General features: G+C 41.5%; 1 protein-coding gene across 1 annotated transcript in view; it reads left to right on the top strand.

The window, feature by feature from the left end:
- Window positions 1–17,181, top strand: part of CCNY (cyclin Y) — a 175,769-nt gene that overhangs the window by 140,070 nt on the left and 18,518 nt on the right. The window contains exons 5-7 of the mRNA XM_056132607.1: window positions 4,114–4,149; window positions 10,508–10,565; window positions 10,654–10,773. Coding sequence (XP_055988582.1) covers window positions 4,114–4,149; window positions 10,508–10,565; window positions 10,654–10,773 — 214 coding nt within the window. The remainder of the gene's footprint in view (window positions 1–4,113; window positions 4,150–10,507; window positions 10,566–10,653; window positions 10,774–17,181) is intronic.

Here is a 17,181-nt window from a genome sequence, read left to right as displayed (position 1 = left end):
AGTTTTGGGTCCAAACTCTGGGAACTTTGCTTCCTTCATTGAAAATGAGAGTAAAAGAACAATGATTTTTTTTGGGGGGGGGGGGTAGGGGTAGATTGGGACATCAGTGACCCTTGAGAAAAAGTCTTGATCAGAGATCTTGATGTTCCATGGCCTGTGGTCATCAGTTCAACAGTGAAGATCCAGGACATTTCTCACTTTACTTACTTAAGTATGATGTAGCTTTTTACATTTAGCAGCAATTCATATTAACATGAAATGATTGTTTTAATTCCTGAGTAAGCATTCTCTGTTCCACTGGGCCAGATTCCACCCCTGATCATAGAGCTGTGGCCCCAAAACTGTGCTCTCCTTTTGTGGTGGTTTCTTGTAAAGGCAGAGAGGGGAAGCTTTGCACTCTAGTACTAGTACATAGTACTTACAGTACATAGTACTACAAGAAAAGATTATGTAAAGATTATGCTTAAATTTTATTTGGCCATAACAGCTTCATGATGCAGGTTGGATTCTTAGTTTATATGTGAGGAAATAGGTTCTGATCAGTGAAGGAACGCTGATGAAAGGGTCTGGGTTGAAACGCTGACCACCTCATTCACAGGTTCCTCTCATTTCCAGACCAGTAATAACTTTCCTGCCTCACCATCCCTCACAGTAGAAAAAGAATCATTTTCTTTCTCAGTCAAAAAATTAAGCTAAACGCAACACCAAACCTGCTCCTGTGAAACATTTCATTTAAATCTGACATTCGATTAGAAAGGCAGTCATCACAGCATGACTGTTAAATGAATAAAACAGCAATTTTCTCTTTTTTCCCAGAGGCAGAACAGAAGGGCACAAAACCATTATGCAGGTCAGAAATCCCAGCATTTAGTGTCCAAACCTGAGTCTTCTCATTTATAAAGTAGAATCAGTAACACCCATTTTCCACTGCAGGACTGCTGATATGTAATATAAAGCACTTTGAGAAATTGTATATGTATCTTCTTAAATTCTAAAGCCTGTTGACCTCAGTCACAAGTTCTTCATCAGCTTAGGTGCTTTTCAGGAGTTTAGGGGAAATAGAATATGTTAATATTATTACTCCATTTTTCCATGAGTACTTTTAACACTGAGCTGAGGTTATTTTGGAAGAATGGGATGAGAAAGAGAGATTTGAAAGAATCTATGCTAAAGGCCATGGTAAAGGCCAGCTGTTTTCCTGTTCGATCACAGGCAAACATCTGAGCTACTTAGAGTCTGGGTACATGCCCAAATCTCTCAAGTGGGGGCAGCTGAACAAATGAAACTGTGTAGCACTGAGTCCCGTCTTCCCTCCCATTACACTAGAGGGCAGATTCTGGATCTGAGGTCCAAAACACAATTGAATGACAACCAGATAGATATGTTTTTTGATACTTAAAAAACAATGTTTGACCCCCCTCAGTAAATTTGCAAGGAAATGGAAAACTAGTGGGAGAATAAAGTAAGTAAAGTAAAGGCCCTCCCGTTGATCATCGATTTGCTCGAGCGGGCCCAGTAACGTCTCCATTGGAGACTTTGTTGTTACTGTGTCTGGCATATCGAATACTCTCGGTAGCTTGCCGGGCTCTCCCAGAGGGGCGGAGGAATCGAACTCGGGTCGGCCATGTTGGCCGCTTGTAAGGCGGACGCCCTACCCGCTGTGCTATGGGAGAATAGTTACTAAAAAAATATATTTTTTTTGAAAATTACCAGTCTGTTCACCAGAAGAAACCATCATCAGTATGAAAATGACAGCTTACCAAAAATGAGACACATTTCTTTGTTTTGTTTTGTTTTGGGCCCATACCTGACTCTGCTTAGATTACTCCTGGTGGTGCACAGGTTACCATGTGGAGTTCTGGGGTTCAAACCCAAATTGGCTGTGTGCACGGCAAGCTCCCTACCTGCTGTACTTTTGCTCTGACTTCAAGAAGCATTTTTTATTCATTCAGTAAGGGAACAAGAAAAAGTGATTCAACTGAAAAATTCTATTCTGAGATCTACTTAATAGGCATTTCTTTAAAATGGCATATAAATAAGTGATTGGCAGGACATATAAACGGCTGCCAGAACAACATGAAAAGGTGTTTGTTGTTGATCGTTATTAAGGAAATGCAAATCAAAACCACATTGAGATCTCACAACACATCTATTAGAATGACTATATCAAAAAGACCAAAAAAAGAAATACAGGATCTGGAAAATGGGAACCCTCATACTCCTTTAGTGGGGATGTACATTAATGCAACTACTATAAAAATAATATAATGATTAAAAATATATAAGTACCATATAATCCAGGGATTCCGCTTCTGAATATTTACTTCATGAGTATGAAAATACTTATTTCGGAAAGACTTAGCGCACCTATATGTCCATTGCAGCATTATTTACAATAACCAAGATAAAAATACAATTTAAATGTCCAATAGTGGTTAGATAGACAAAGGTGTGGTATGTATACACAATGGAATACTGCTATATTTTAAATACAGAAAGATGAAATTTTGTATTAATGACAACGTGGATTGACCTTGAGGGTATTGTTGATGAGATAGAGAATGGCGGTCAACGGCTGCCCTCAAAGGAAGCAAAGAAAAGAGCAAGTAAACCAAAGCTAGTTTTCTGTAGAGAACAGACTACTTCCAGGTGGTCATCTTCAGGTAATTATCAGAAGGAAGAGACTTGGGGGATGAGAGATAGACCTGTTGTATGGTGATGGCCTGCTACTAAAGGTTTGGTGGTGATAATTTTGACATCTGTACAGATGATGAATTATAATACATACATGAAGTTTGGGCCGGAGCAATAGCACAGTGGGTAAGATGTTTGCCTTGCATGTGGCCGACATGGCCGACCCAGGTTCAATTCCTCCGTCCCTCTCAGAGAGCCCAGCAAGCTACTGAGAGTATCTTGCCCGCATGGCAAAGCCTAGCAAGCTCCCCATGTTGTATGCAATATGCCAAAAACAGTAACAACACGTCTCACAATTTGTTGCAAGATGGACAGTGCTGCAGTGCTACATGACGTTTACATGTTAGATAAAACAGTGTTGCCTTGAAAACAGTTTTATATTTTAAAAAATTTGCCAGCCAGCATGAAAAACTCTACCAAAAGAACTCAACATTTTTTTAAAAATGAGTACATTTTTCAAAATGGGTGTCAGTGAGGATAGGGTGAAAAAGACTTGAAAGGGGAATTACACAGTATAGTTTTTCTGAAAAATTATCTGGCGTTTCATCTGGGGAGACTTACAGTTACTCATGCTTTCAGATGGAGTAATTTCAGTTGTAGGAAGTTTTCTACTGGAAATAATATAGTCATGAATTGTACAAAAATTTATTTGTGCCATTTAAAATGGCTTTGAAAAATAATCAATGGTAAGGAAAAAATTGTTAACAAAATTTGGATGCAAATTTTTTATATAGTACAACTTATAGATAGAAATAGATGCCTATATATTTCAAGTTAAAAGTGATCAACTTTGGCCAAACGGATTTTTTTAACTTAAAATATGTATAATATTAATATAACACACTTTTTAAATAAGCTTTTTTTAAGTTTGGGGAAGAGAAAATGTCTATTTAAAATGTAAAAATAAAACTTACAGGTAGTTATTATATATAAAAGTTACAGCACTCTTGGCAAGTGAAGGAGTAGATTCAGTGTATTGATAGGAGGTCATTGACTTAAAAGGACAAATGCGAACCACATTGGGTGAGTCACTGATCATTTTTCTTGTTATAGAGAAACCACTAATTTTCTAAAACAGTGGGTCTCAAGTTAGAAATTTTAAAGGTATTTAATTTGTACCACGTTTTATGAAGTTGCCTGTATTTTACAAACCAGGAAATCTTAAAATTACAGATAAAAAAGAGATGTTGTTTCTAAATAATTACTTGAAATTTTGGTGTTTCTGGAAAAGATTTAGTAATTGCCACAAAAATGAGCTAGATTAACTTTGAAGCATGCATTTCTTTATCAACATTCTGAATAAAATGGGACTCTAAAGAAAGATGATCATGTAACTTTTATGCAAATATTTATAATCAACTAATGTTGACTAATATATAATGTACAAAACATTAAACTTGTTTGCATTTTATTTTACAGTGTAGCTCTTGCAATATATTATCACATCAAAAACAGGTATGTGAATGATCAATATTGTAGTGAAAGTTACATTAATTTCTGTAATGTTTTTCTTATATATTCCCTGTTCTATTTCATTTGCCTCAGTACTTTGTTTTTCTGTAGGGCAGGGCAGGGAGCCAACTAGGTCCTGGTAAGTCTCCTTGTGGGCAGGAAGTGCCCCTTTTCCTGCCCCTTGCCCTTTCCATACTTTGTCCTCGTTAGGCCACCTAATGCTATGGAGGCATGTGGTCACCTCAGCCTCTTTTGAACCCAGGATATATCCCACCTTCCACTGGCGGCATTCAGTGTCCTTACCCTCAGGGAGAACCCCAGCTCCGTGGGGCATATGTATATGGGGTTGGGTTGCTCTCTCTTTCCTGCTCCAGCAGCCTCCAACTTCACCCTCTTCTGCTCGGCCCACTTCCTTTGCAAGTTGGAATCTTAGCCTGGGCCAGAAGCCGGTGGTGGAAGACCCTCAGGAGAACCTCACTCATCTGTCCTCTGGGCCTCCTACCCTGAGAGGTGGACAGTCAGGGAGGCTGGTTTAGACAACCGCACTTTCTGCCCATTGACATTACTTTGCCTCAGCCTTTTAATGATGTAGGCATAACTCATTTTTTCATAGGATTTCTATTTACCAAAACTTCAGGTAAGTGCTAAAATGCTTTGGAGTCAGCAGAAGCCAGAATGGGTTCTGTGTATGAAGCTAACAAAAGAAACCTGCGTGATATGGTTCTGCCTCTTCATTCTCTTTCTCTTTAATTTGTTGACACTTCCTTTGATTTTTACACAGGAGCTCTCTCTGGTTGCACTGAGGGTAGGCAGGCCAATTGGGTGCTGTGGTACAACTCAGCCTCTGCAAGCTTGGAGGGCTCCTATCACTCACATTATCTCCCTGGTCCCTAAACATTATTGATGAAATAGTATTCTTAAAATTTACTGTGTGCGGCTTTATTCTCTTTGGTTTAGAGGTCACACCTGGCAGTGCTCAGGGTCTCATTTTGGCTCAGTGGTTGGGGGGTCGTTCCTGGTGGTGCTTGGGGACAGCCTGTGCTCGAACCCAGACCTCCTACACGCAGAGCATATACTCAGCCCATTTGAACTGTCTACCTTGTACTACTGTGGGCTGCCTTAACATGAGAAGTGTTTTAGAGTTTTAACTCCATTTACAAAATTTGGTGTATGCTTTGAGATTAAATACTTTAATTTAGGGGCTAGAGCAATAGCACAGCGGGTAGGGAGTTTGCCTTGCATGTGGCAGACCCGGGTTCGATTCCCAGCATCCCATATGGTCCCCCGAGCACCGCCAGGAGTGATTCCTGAGTGCAAAGCCAGGAGTAACCCCTGAGCATCGCCGGGTGTGACCCAAAATGCAAAAAAAAAAAATACTTTAATAGAACTTCTCTCTGATTACAGTCTGGAGATAGAGTTCAGTTAACTTGAAAAAAAGTTAAAATCATTTATGAAACTTAACCTTAAACATTTTATTTCATCATAAAACATCCAGACATACATTCATTTGCCTAAATTTTGTGTCAGGGGTTTTGTTTCAAGTGTAGAGAATTGACTGAAATACCAAAGTAGCTTAGAACCCATACCTGTATGTAGTCAGTCCTTATTGTTCTGTGTTTTTTTTTTTTTTGGTTTGTTTTGTTTTCAGTTTGAGGGGCCTCCCAAGTGGTGCTCAAGGAAGACCCAGGAATCCTGCAGGTGATTCTTGACCAGCCTTGCCAGTAGATCGATCCCCAGGTCATCTGGCATTCTTGAGTCTGGGTCAGATTCCTGCTTCCTGATACTGTACTATGTGTTGGCCTTGTGTTTTAGTTAGTAGCAAGAAAACTCAAGACATTTGCAGAACAATCTGAGTGTAGAACCTTTCATGTTTAGACCATACCTTATCTAGACAAATTTAGTGATTCTCTTTGGATTTTTAAAACTCTTCCTTCTTTCTTTCATAAGAGCAAAGCCTCTCTTTGAAGTTGTATTTCATCAGTTATTGTGTCATAATTTTGTTATATGAGCAGAGTAGCAATTGCAGCTGGCAAGAACCAGTTCTGGGATTGAGCTCAGCTGCCTCCTGGTTGGCACAGATCACCATGCTAGGGCTGGAGACCTGCCACCTTCATTGTGATTTACAGAAGGCCAAGGGAGGGGCTAGGGAATTAAGACAATGGGCCAAGCGCTTGCCTTGCACACCCAGGTTTGATCCCCGGCATCCATATGTTGCCTGAGCACTGTCAGGAGTGATTCCTGAGTGCACGGCCAGTAGTTAGTCCTGAGACCACTGGGTGTAACCCCAAAATTTAATTTTTTTTTAAAAGCAAACAAAGGGACAAGGAAAGTTGGAATAAGTCCGTGTTCCCAGGGGGTGGGTTAGGGTGTGTGTGTGTGTGTGTGTGTGTGTGTGTGTGTGTGTGTGTGTTTGTTTGTGTGGGTGTGTGTGACAGTTTTCCAGAGAATAATGTTAGGGGAAAACACAAATATCTGTAAGCAGGCTCCTGGAAAGGTATTCTCCTGAATGATCCTCTTCTGTACAGTTTTTGTGAAATGGGGTTCTTTAGGAGGATGGGCAATTTTGGAATTAAAAAACTTACAAAGTGTACAAGATGAAACCTATAGACCTTGAACAGGAATAGCAAATCAGCGAAAGGGCAGCTTTTATCTTGCTACCTATTTTTGTATTGAACTTTTAAACATTTAAGTCTTAAATGGCAGTGTAATATGAAGGACCAAAGAGAGAGAGAACATTTGTGCCTTGCAAGGTCAAGGTTCCAAGCTAAGTTTCAGGCACCACATGCCTTGGTGGATTCCCCGCATCAACGGACCCAGGCACTGAACTATGTGCCAGGCCTAGCACCGCTGGGCTGAGTATCACTGGGAGTGGGTCCTGGACCCAAGAAAACAAACCAACAAAAATGTAGTATTAGTGAAATGCAGATATAGTATCGTACCAATATTGCTTGAGTATCTCTGACTACTCAGTTTGTTGACTGTTATGGGTCCCAAAGTTAACTTATAGCAAATGAAGAAAATAAGAGCCAGCTTTATTAAGTGCTTACTCCAACCAATCTGGTAATTCCTACGTGTATTATCTCTCTCTCTCTCTCTCTCTCTCTCTCTCTCTCTCTTTTTTCAATCACAGCCCAATGAGATGATGCTGATTTTATGTTCATTTTACAAATAAACTGGGAGAAGAAACAATTTACCTAAGAGTAGATCATTGAGGAATTGGGAATTGAGCCCAGACATTATATTTGTGAAGACTTTTTTTTTATTATTATTTTAATGTAGGAGTACTGCTATTTATTCAGCCACTGATTAAGCTGATTGAATTGGGCATGAACTCCACATTACTTTCTTTTTCAATTCTTTTAATTGAATATTCATGAGATCATTACAAAGCTGTTCATAATTGGGTTTCAGTCATACAATGATCCAGCACCCATCCTTCTTCCAATGTACATTTCCTACCACCAATATCCTGTTTCCCTAGAACTATCCCCCACCACCCCACCCCCAACTCCCACCCTCCCTCTATGGGAGGTACTTTCCTGCTTGCTCTCTCTCTCCCCCTTAACTTTAGTGCATTATGGTTTGTGGCTGAAATCTGCAGGCTTTCTCAGGGTTGGGATGAGCTGCTTCCCTCCACATCTCTGTACTTCTGAAAGCCTCAGCAGTCACATCCACTCCTCAAAGCTGCCACCCAATTGAAAAGCTACTCCAGCCTTATTTATGGAGACTAATCAGATGCCCCTCTTGGTTAGTGGTAATAAATTGGGCCAGGAGTGCGTGCGTAGAAGTGGAGAAAGTGAGCATTTATAAACAAGGGTAATTAATCTTTAGAAGGTCTCTTGGGAAGAGATGGCATATTGTCTGCTGACTTTTCCCTGCAAACCCGACCGACCAAATGATTGGAGCTGATTATAGACATGTTTAACAGTCCAGTTCTACTGGAGGTGAGGAGAAAATCCAGTTCTCATAGGAGTCCATTTTCCCCCAGTTGTTCAGTTCATTCTTAATCCTCACTTGTTTTAGAACCTGTGCATTCATTGCTTATTTATTTATTTATTTATTTATTTTTGCTTTTTGGGGTTACAACCGGTGATGCACAGGGGGTTTCTCCTGGCTCATGCACTCAGGAATTACCCCTGGAGGTGCTCAGGCAACCATATGGGATGCTGGGAATCGAACCCAGGTTGGCCATGTGCAAGGCAAATATCCTACCGGCTGTGCTATTTTTCCAGCCCTGCATTCTTTTTTTTTTTTTAATTTTTAATAGTGAGACATCATGAGGTACAGTTGCAGACTTACACATTTTTGTGCTTGGGTTTCAATTGTACAATGATCAAATACCCATGTTTTCCTAGAGTGTTGAATGACTTTTACAGGGACTCATAGTCTAGAAAATTAAATTGAGCTGAATTGTCTGAGAAAATGGGTTCTCAGCTTTGCCTCATACCACCACACCTTGGATACTCCCAAGAGACATTAGTGAGATGTAGGATCAACTGATTGTTCATAGCCAGGCTCATTAGAAAAGCATGTGTAACCATGTGCACCTGTTAGACGCTGTCCTCTGCATTTAGAACATTCTCTCAAGTCCTGCCTAGTTGAAATTTATTTTTATTATTTTTTAAGACTTGGAATTCTCCCACATTTGCTGCCTATGTTATATGCCGGGGGACATGACCTTTAGAAACAATTCCTGGCATCAGAGAGCTAGTACAGAGGGTAGCGTGTTGGCCTTACACGTGGACAATCTGAATCAGTCCCCAGCACCACATTTGGTTTCCCAAATCCTGCCAAGAGTGTTCCCCTGAGCACAGAGTCAGGAGTAAAGCCCTGAGCACTCCAGCTATGCTGCCTTCTGGCCCCACCCCGCCATACTCCCCAAATAAAAACAATTCCTATTGTGTGATGGTGTATTGAAAAATGAGCTGTTCTTTTAAGCTCTTTCTCTTTTAGCTCAGCAGATGGTAAAATTTCAGAGCAGAGATTACAGTGTCTGTACATCTCGGGTGTGTATGTTCAACAGATCCAGAGTCTTCTGATAGTCAGTCCTGAACAAGCCCAAGTAACCGTGGAAATTATATGCTGCCTCCAAAAGCGTTGGTTTCTAAATTCGATTTTAAAGAAAAAATTTAGGCAAAACTCCAAGGACATAAAACAGGTGACGGTGGAGCTGTCACTGGTATGGGGCATTTGGCCCCGGCAGAGCCAGTTTCCCAGGAGAACCACTATGTTCTGGGTTCTGTGCTTTCATCAGGCTGCTGGCGACCAGCCGTTTCTTTCATAGGCTTATAGATTATCGAGTTAAGCTTTTCTGCCTGACACTTTTCCAAGATGAAATTATGAAACTTGGTGACGTTATTGAATTGTATGCTATGAAAACTTGAATCACTCGGGCACACTGAACAGTCATTCTTAACCTAGCTCCGACTCCTTTCCTGAACACTGCCATGAGTTACCTTTATTGGGGGTTGGCCCATGCCCAACTGTGCTCACGGACTGTTCCTGACTTTGTGTGCAGGCATGACGCCTGGTGGTGCCCATGGGAGAGGTGTGGTAACCCATGGTGGTGCAGAATATTTGAACTGGGGTTCAAATGCCTCCATGAACTGTGCTCTTTCTCTGGCCATGTAGTGATGGGTTTTTGTCGTTGTTGTTGTTGTTGTTTATTTTTGTGCTTTTTGGGTCACACCTGGCTATGCTCAGGGGTGACTCCTAGCTCAGCACTCGGGAATCACTCCTGGTGGTGCTTAGGGGACCCTATGGGATACTAGGAATTGAACCCAGGTCAGCCACGTGCCAGGCAAACACCCTCCCTGTTATACTATCACCCTGCTCCCCTGTAGTTATGTTTTTTTAAGCTCATCGAACAGTCTTTGCTCAGAAACAATATGTTAAGGAAATGTTTCTTTTCCTTAATTTGGTTCCTATGAAACTATAAGAAAATAAAAACCTAGATATTTATTTAAACTAAAGGAGTTCTACAGTCTTTATTTCAAATCTGATTAAATAGGTCCAGGGAGAGAGCCCAAGAGGCAGAGCACATACCTGTCTCTCGTGACTGAGAATGTGGCTGCACGAGGACTACTGAACAGTTAGGCCTTCTCCATGGGACAGATCATTGCCAGGAGTGACCCCAGGCCCCCTGAGAACTGCTCAGTGTAGCTCCTATAAAAAATAGAACATTAAGTATTATACTCAAGAAAAACAAATCATTACTTACAGATACCAGTAGCAGTTTCCACATTTAGCTCTGTCTTGTGTTTCTTGAAATGCAGTTGAGTCATTGTAATTTTTTGCTTTGAATGGCACTCCTTCTAGCAGAAAATGATCTCTCTCTTTTTTTTTTCCATTTTTCCTACAGGGACCCAGATGGAAGGATGCTCTTAGATATTTTTGATGAAAACCTTCACCCTCTTTCGGTAATCTCCGCCTTGTGTTTCATAATATTGGTAAACTCCTTTGCACTCTTTTTGGCAGCCAGCAGTCTGAAAATATTTCCTTCCACAGAAATCCGAAGTGCCACCAGATTATGACAAACATAATCCAGAGCAGAAGCAGATTTACCGGTTTGTTCGGACACTGTTCAGTGCTGCTCAGCTGACGGCTGAATGTGCCATTGTCACCCTGGTGAGTGCCCACGATGGCCATCCTAGAATGCGGTGAAATTGGGGTGGGGGATGCCCCTTCCATGTCAGAGGCAAGACTTCTCCTTCTGGTTTGCCTTTTGTTCTGGGAGAATGTAGATCTCTCCAAAGAGGGTGCCAACTCTGTTTTCACAGTTTCCCACCTAAAGCACCAAGATCACATTCAAAATCAAGAAACACTGAAGCTATAAATGTAGCTACATAAAACATCAGTCTGGGGGTGTAGGGGAGAGGTGAAGACAGACCCAAGGCTATTCTTTATTGACATTTCCCAGACTTCCTAACTTTCTATTATTGATTTCCTGCCCATTTTATTATTTATAAGTATAGTGTGTCTGTGTGTGTGTTTGTGAATATGTAGGAAGGTGTACTATGTAACATTAACTTTATCTTTTGTGTAATGATGTATCTGTAAGATATTCAGGGAAAATCATGGAAGTAATCTTTAATTCAAGTCTCAAATACAAGGTGATTTGTGTTTTTAATGAATTTTTTTGTATGAATTTTCATACATTTTTTAATGAAAATAGAGTTGACAATGGAACCTTTTTGTTACTGACCTTTTCTATTGTGTGAAGTTCAGATAAGAAGTTAACTTTGCCTGTAAACACGCTATCCTGGAAAGAGATCAGAAATCCATTCTCTGGAGTTTCTGAAAAGATGATTATCTAGTGAAGTGCTTTACAGACCACTTAGTCTTTGTAGTCCAGCCACATTAAGAACTTTGTGTTCTTACACAAGTAGAACTCATTTGTGAATTCATTCATTTGCTTACTCAAATAAATAAAATCATTGAACTTGACTCCTGATAAATAAAATAAATAAAATATTTTACAGTATTGGTAAAATATTTTACAAATAATTATTTAGTGATTTGGATTGATACTAGATTCTCTTGTCATACTTGGGTGCGGGGGGAGTGCATTTATTACTTGAAATTATTCCCCCCAAAGAATTTCAAGTCTTAATAAAAACATGTGATAGAGCGGAGTTGAAACTTTCATGTAGGAAAATACAATGAAGGGGTGGTAGAAAGGATAGGAGACTGGGTAAGATCAGTACTAAAATTCATGCCATCCTCCCCACCCCCAAATACAATTTAAAACTGATGTGGTGCGTGGGGATATTTTAATTCATGGAAAAATCATCATGTGACCTTGATAGCTCTTCCTGTTGAGCGTCATTAGCATGGAGAGGCTTACTGTCTGGGGAGGATGTGGATTGACATTTCTTTCTTTATTTAGATTTTTAAATTTTATTTTCATAAAATTATTCACAATAATTATTTACATTCAGCATTTCAACACCTATCCCACCACCACTACACCTTTCCACCAATACCAAAGCCTGCCCCATAGGCAGATGCTAACTAATTTGTACTGATGAATAGTATGAGTGCAAAAGTGGCCACACACTCCTGGAATTCTAAATTTTTAAAAAATATTTTGGGTCTGGAGGCATCTCTGCGGTGTGCTGCTCTCTTCCAAGATTCATTTGTGTATCTCTGGATCATGACCTTTATTGTGCTAAATGGTGCCCAGAGGCAGATGTTGGGCATGACTGCCAGGAAACTGGAAGGGTGGGGAAATGGGGGAGATCATCCATCCCTGAGTTCGTGAATCCTGGAGTTTTCCGTCACTAGTTCCACATACCTTTGTATGAAAAGCAGATTCATTCTCGGGGTGGGGGTGGAGTAGGGAGGGGAGGGGGGACTTGGGATGAGCCTGTGAAGGTCAGCTGTGAGCGTGGCAGCGATTGTATTCTGGAAGTTTTCAGCTACCAGGGTTCATCTGGGGCAGGTGGAAGGACACATCTGCCCTCCTACTCGGTGCCCCAGTGAAATCAGCCTGGTGCAGAGTGGGGAGACATCTTTGATATGCTGCTCTCTCTGAGAGTCATTTGTGAGTCTCTGAATTGTGGCCATTAATGCACGTAAGTGGTCTGGTTTAGATCTCTTTTGAGATTTATTTATGGGTCTCTGAAGCAAGACTGATAAATGAGTTTGTGTAGCTGAGCCGAAGATGGTTTGTGGGTGTGACATCCACATACCTAACTTTTGGCCATTTAATTTCTCAGGAAACTTGGTTCTCAATTGGTTGTGGTTTGGCCAGAGGCATAGTGGCAATTGTGGGGTATCAGGAATTCTAAAGGCACTACCAGGCTGCTTATGCACTAGCCCTGTGGGTACAGTTGACCTGCTAGGTGGCACTGTACCTCACTGGACTGGCATTTAAATCCCTGCAGCACCCCCAATTTTTCAGAGACCTTGAGAAAGCAGCTGAAATGTGGTTCCTGGCCTTTAAGCTGGCAGTAGAATTGGTTGGTTCAGTGCTCTGGAATATTTTAGGAGTGGTACTTAGGTCAGTAGCTGTAACTACAGGAAGTTTCTCATGTTTCTAGCCAAAGGATGGGAGCTGAGCAGATGAGTTTGCTTTGGAGTTTTCTTGGCCATACCTTAAGAGATGAGTGGCTTCTGAGTCTCATGGAGTGGGTCCTGCATTGCAGACTAAGTCGCGAACTGCAGCCTGTTTGCATTGGCAGAGTCGGCTCGGGTGCTGGTGGCCAGAAGGCAGACAGACAGACAGACAGACAGACAGACAGACAGACAGACAGAAGTGTGCTCTGAGCAAGCCCCTGCCCAGCAATTGACCCAGCTAACAGAGATGTGTTCATCTCTGCTCTCCTCTTGGGCATTTTCTTGGTGCCTTGGCCTTGCCCCCCCCCCCCCCCCCCGGGGTAGGATGCGCACTGTCTGCAGGGACCCGGCAGCACACCAGGGCCTGCGAACATCAGGAGCCTGATGGGTTCAAAAGAGATACATCACAGCTTCATTATCTTCATTTTGAAAGAGTAATGATAACTTAATATCACGAAATAAATGAGGAGCTCCAGTTTATGCTGCAGCTTTCATTGACACTGACACACGAGGAGATTTGTTTTTAAGAATTAATATAAAGTATTGCACCTGGGAGCGGTGTGCTTGACTGAGGACAGGTTTTCACGTAAGGAAGCCTTGTAGCCTCGCAGTGGTAAGGAGATGCGCCGTGCTGAGGTGGTGAAGCCACAGAGTCCGCTTCTTCTCGGCCCCGCCTGTCGCTTCTCTGAGGTGTCTTCAAGCTGGGTCAGATGCAGACCCAGGGGCGAACCTCCATCCATCTTAGTACTCTGTGGTGCTTGGATGGCAAAAGTAAAATTTAGCCCCTGTCAAAGCCAGGGGTCTCTGGGAAAGGAGGAGAAATCAGACCAAAGGACCAGTGCCAGAGGTGTATCAGAAGGCCCAAAAGTCCCTCATTTCCCTTGTCGCCTTGCTCTGGGGTGCTGCTAGCAGCACGGCCCTTCTCTTCTCCTGCCCCTGCTGCTCCCTGCGTCTGCAGCCCTCCTCTCCCAGCCGGGACTCCCCAAGACTTTCTCATCTGAAGCTCAGTCTCTGTGTTTAATACAGGTTTCAGGATGGGAACCCATTTTGATGAGCTCTGTCAGATAGTTTGGTTGTCTGGGTCAGTTCCAACTCTAGTGTTAGAAGTAGGCTCAGGGCCTCCGCCTGGGGTCATTCCTTTTCTCTGCTCCACCCCGCCCCCACCTCCACCCCCCCATCGTTCCTCATCTTCCTGGGAGGAAAGCATAGAGCTCACCCTGATGGAATCCTGGGCCCAGCTCCTTTCCTCAGCTCACTGTCCAGCCCGCTTCCTCTGCTCTGCACACATCCCACATGGCTTCCTCCGCACTGACCAGAGCACACGCGACTGGGGCCTGTGCTTCGGGTCATTTTAAATGACAACCTCTCTCCTCCTCCAGTAGTATTCTCACCTTTCCCTACTTTGATCTTCGTCTGCAGTTAGCGTTATTTTTGCCTACAGCTCCAACTCCCTGCTTGGTATTTTGTTGCTGGCCTGTGCTACAAGTGGCTTACACTTGGATGAGGCTTAACGGGCACACATGGCAGTGCCAGCTTGCTGAGCTTTTAAAACACTGGGCCAGCGAGATAGCTCAGTAGGCTGAGCTCATGCTTTCTTGCACGAGACTCTGGCTCCACAGGTCCCCTGAGCACCACTTGGAGCAGCCCCCAAGCAGCATTGGTGGTGGCCCCCAAACTAACACAGAACACCATAGCAGCAGCAAATATCAGAGAGCTTTGAAATTCTTTTTGTCCTTATATTCTGTGTGTTCAGCACCTGGGTCACAGTCTGGAACATAGTACATGTTCAGTAGCTGCATACTCACTGGACTCAGTGACAGTGGAGCTAGGATTCTTTGTGCCTGAAGCCCCAGGAGCACTCAGTAGCTGTTGGCTCTTGTCCATCCCTGCACAAGTAGCATAGGGACCTTAAACTCATAGGCTGCTGCTCCACGGCTGCAGTTACTCAGGAAGTTTCCAAGAGGAAAATGGCAAAGTCTTATTTGAAAGCAAGCCTTTGGTCATGCAAGGTTGGTTTTGTCTAGAGGGCTGTGGGCCAGCGTAGAAGGGAGCTGGAGAGGAAGTTAGTGATTAGTGGAGAGAAGTCAGGAGTCATGCAGAAAGAAATGAGGAACTAAGACAAAGTAGGAGCTATGAAAGCTAGAAGTAAGCAGACAGGAGAAGATAGATGGCCAGTTTATTAATGCCTCATTTTTATGGCTTTAATGACACAACTACCATAAATGTGATGGGTTTGTATCTCATAGAATACATGATTGATATTTTTGTATATATGTGTAGACACCTGATAGCATGCAACACTTGAGTGGTTTTCAGTACATTTTGTGACCATCATCATGTCCTCATTTTGGAATATTTCATCACCCCAGAAAGAAACCATCGCCCTTCAGCCACTCTCCATTCCCATCCGCAACTCCAGACATACGTCCCCAACTAGTCTTTTTTTTTCTGACTCATTGGACTTGCCCATACTGGACATTTCATAAAAATTGATTTTGGTAAAAATTATATTTTGTGACTGGCTTCTTTTCACTTGCCAGAATATTTTCAGAGTTCATCCACATTGCAATTGTCCTTTTATTGCCAAAAGTAAATTTCATTTTATTCCACTGTATGTAGAAATCACATTTACATTCACTCATTCATTTGTCGGTGGATACTTGATTTTGTTCTGTTTTCTAGCTCTTGTGAATAATGCTGCTTTGCACATTTGTTTTAAACAGAATTTTTGTTTATTTTCTGCTTTTTTTTTCTTTTGGGGGGACACGGATTAATCCTACAGCTCCCACATTCGAAGTATACACTCTAGTCCTTTGACACACCTACTGGATATCTGCTTACAAGTTTTTTTGAGTAGATATGTACCTTCATTTATCTTAGAATACCCAAAGAAGTGGAATTGGTGTGCCACTACAAGTGATATTACAGCAGTGGTGGAGGAGGTCCAGTAATTTGTACACCCGAGTCATAAATGCTAACAGTATTTGTAAGCATGTCACCTAAAATGGAGTGGTTTTTAAAAATTTAAAGAATATTGGCCTTCAGATTTCTTCTGATATCTTTAATTTCATATTAACCTCTTGGAATGCATTAGAAAGTGTTCGTTCCATTTGCAACTCATTCCAAGAGTATCCACTGACTTTGATTTGATACACAAATGATTTGATACTCATTTTTTTTTTTGTGAAGATGTGGGCCAAATATATTTATTAGTTGGAAGTTTTTACATTACCAGTTCAGTGTCTTTGCTACTTATAGATTCATTCAAATTACCCATTTCTTCTTGGGTCAGTTTCAGTAATTTTTGCCTATGTAAGAATTTATTGATTGTATTGAAGTTATCTAATTTGCTGGTATTCCTACCTTGTGACGTACCTGTTAGTGACAGGCATCATTTGGTATTTCTGAGGGTTGTCTTCAAACTAAACTGATCTCCTGTTTTAAAAATCCTGTATTTGGTTGCTTTTTCTGATTTCTGGTTGCTTTTTCTGATTTCAGCTGGTTGTTTTCAACAATTGAAAAAAAGGTTTAAGTCACTCCTTTAGGGAGACAATTTTTTAAAAAAAAGAAAAATAGCATGTGCTAGTGAAGGCTATGAAAAAATTACAACATGTATGTATTGCTATTGGAAATATAAGTAATATAGCTGCTATAGAATATGGTATTGTGGTTTCTCACAAAGTTAAGCAGTTACCATTGACCAGCAATTATTTTTTTGAGTCCATAGGACAAGAGAATCAAAAGCAGGATCTCAAATGGAAAATTGTATATAGTGTTCATAGTTTATACAAAAAGAGGAAACAACTCACATATTCATTGGCGAATGAATAGCTTAAATATAATCTAGTCCAGTTATACAGTAGAATATTATTAAGCCTTAATAAAGTAGATTCTGACTCATTACACAACATGGATGAACCTTGAGAACATTAAGTGAAATATACCAGTACTTGAAGACAAACATTGTATAGTTTG

The sequence above is a fragment of the Sorex fumeus genome, unplaced genomic scaffold, assembly GCF_029834395.1.
Source record: "Sorex fumeus unplaced genomic scaffold, SorFum_2.1 ptg000007l, whole genome shotgun sequence".
Lineage (NCBI taxonomy): Eukaryota > Metazoa > Chordata > Mammalia > Eulipotyphla > Soricidae > Sorex > Sorex fumeus.
This window is presented reverse-complemented; position numbering and strand designations above follow the sequence as displayed.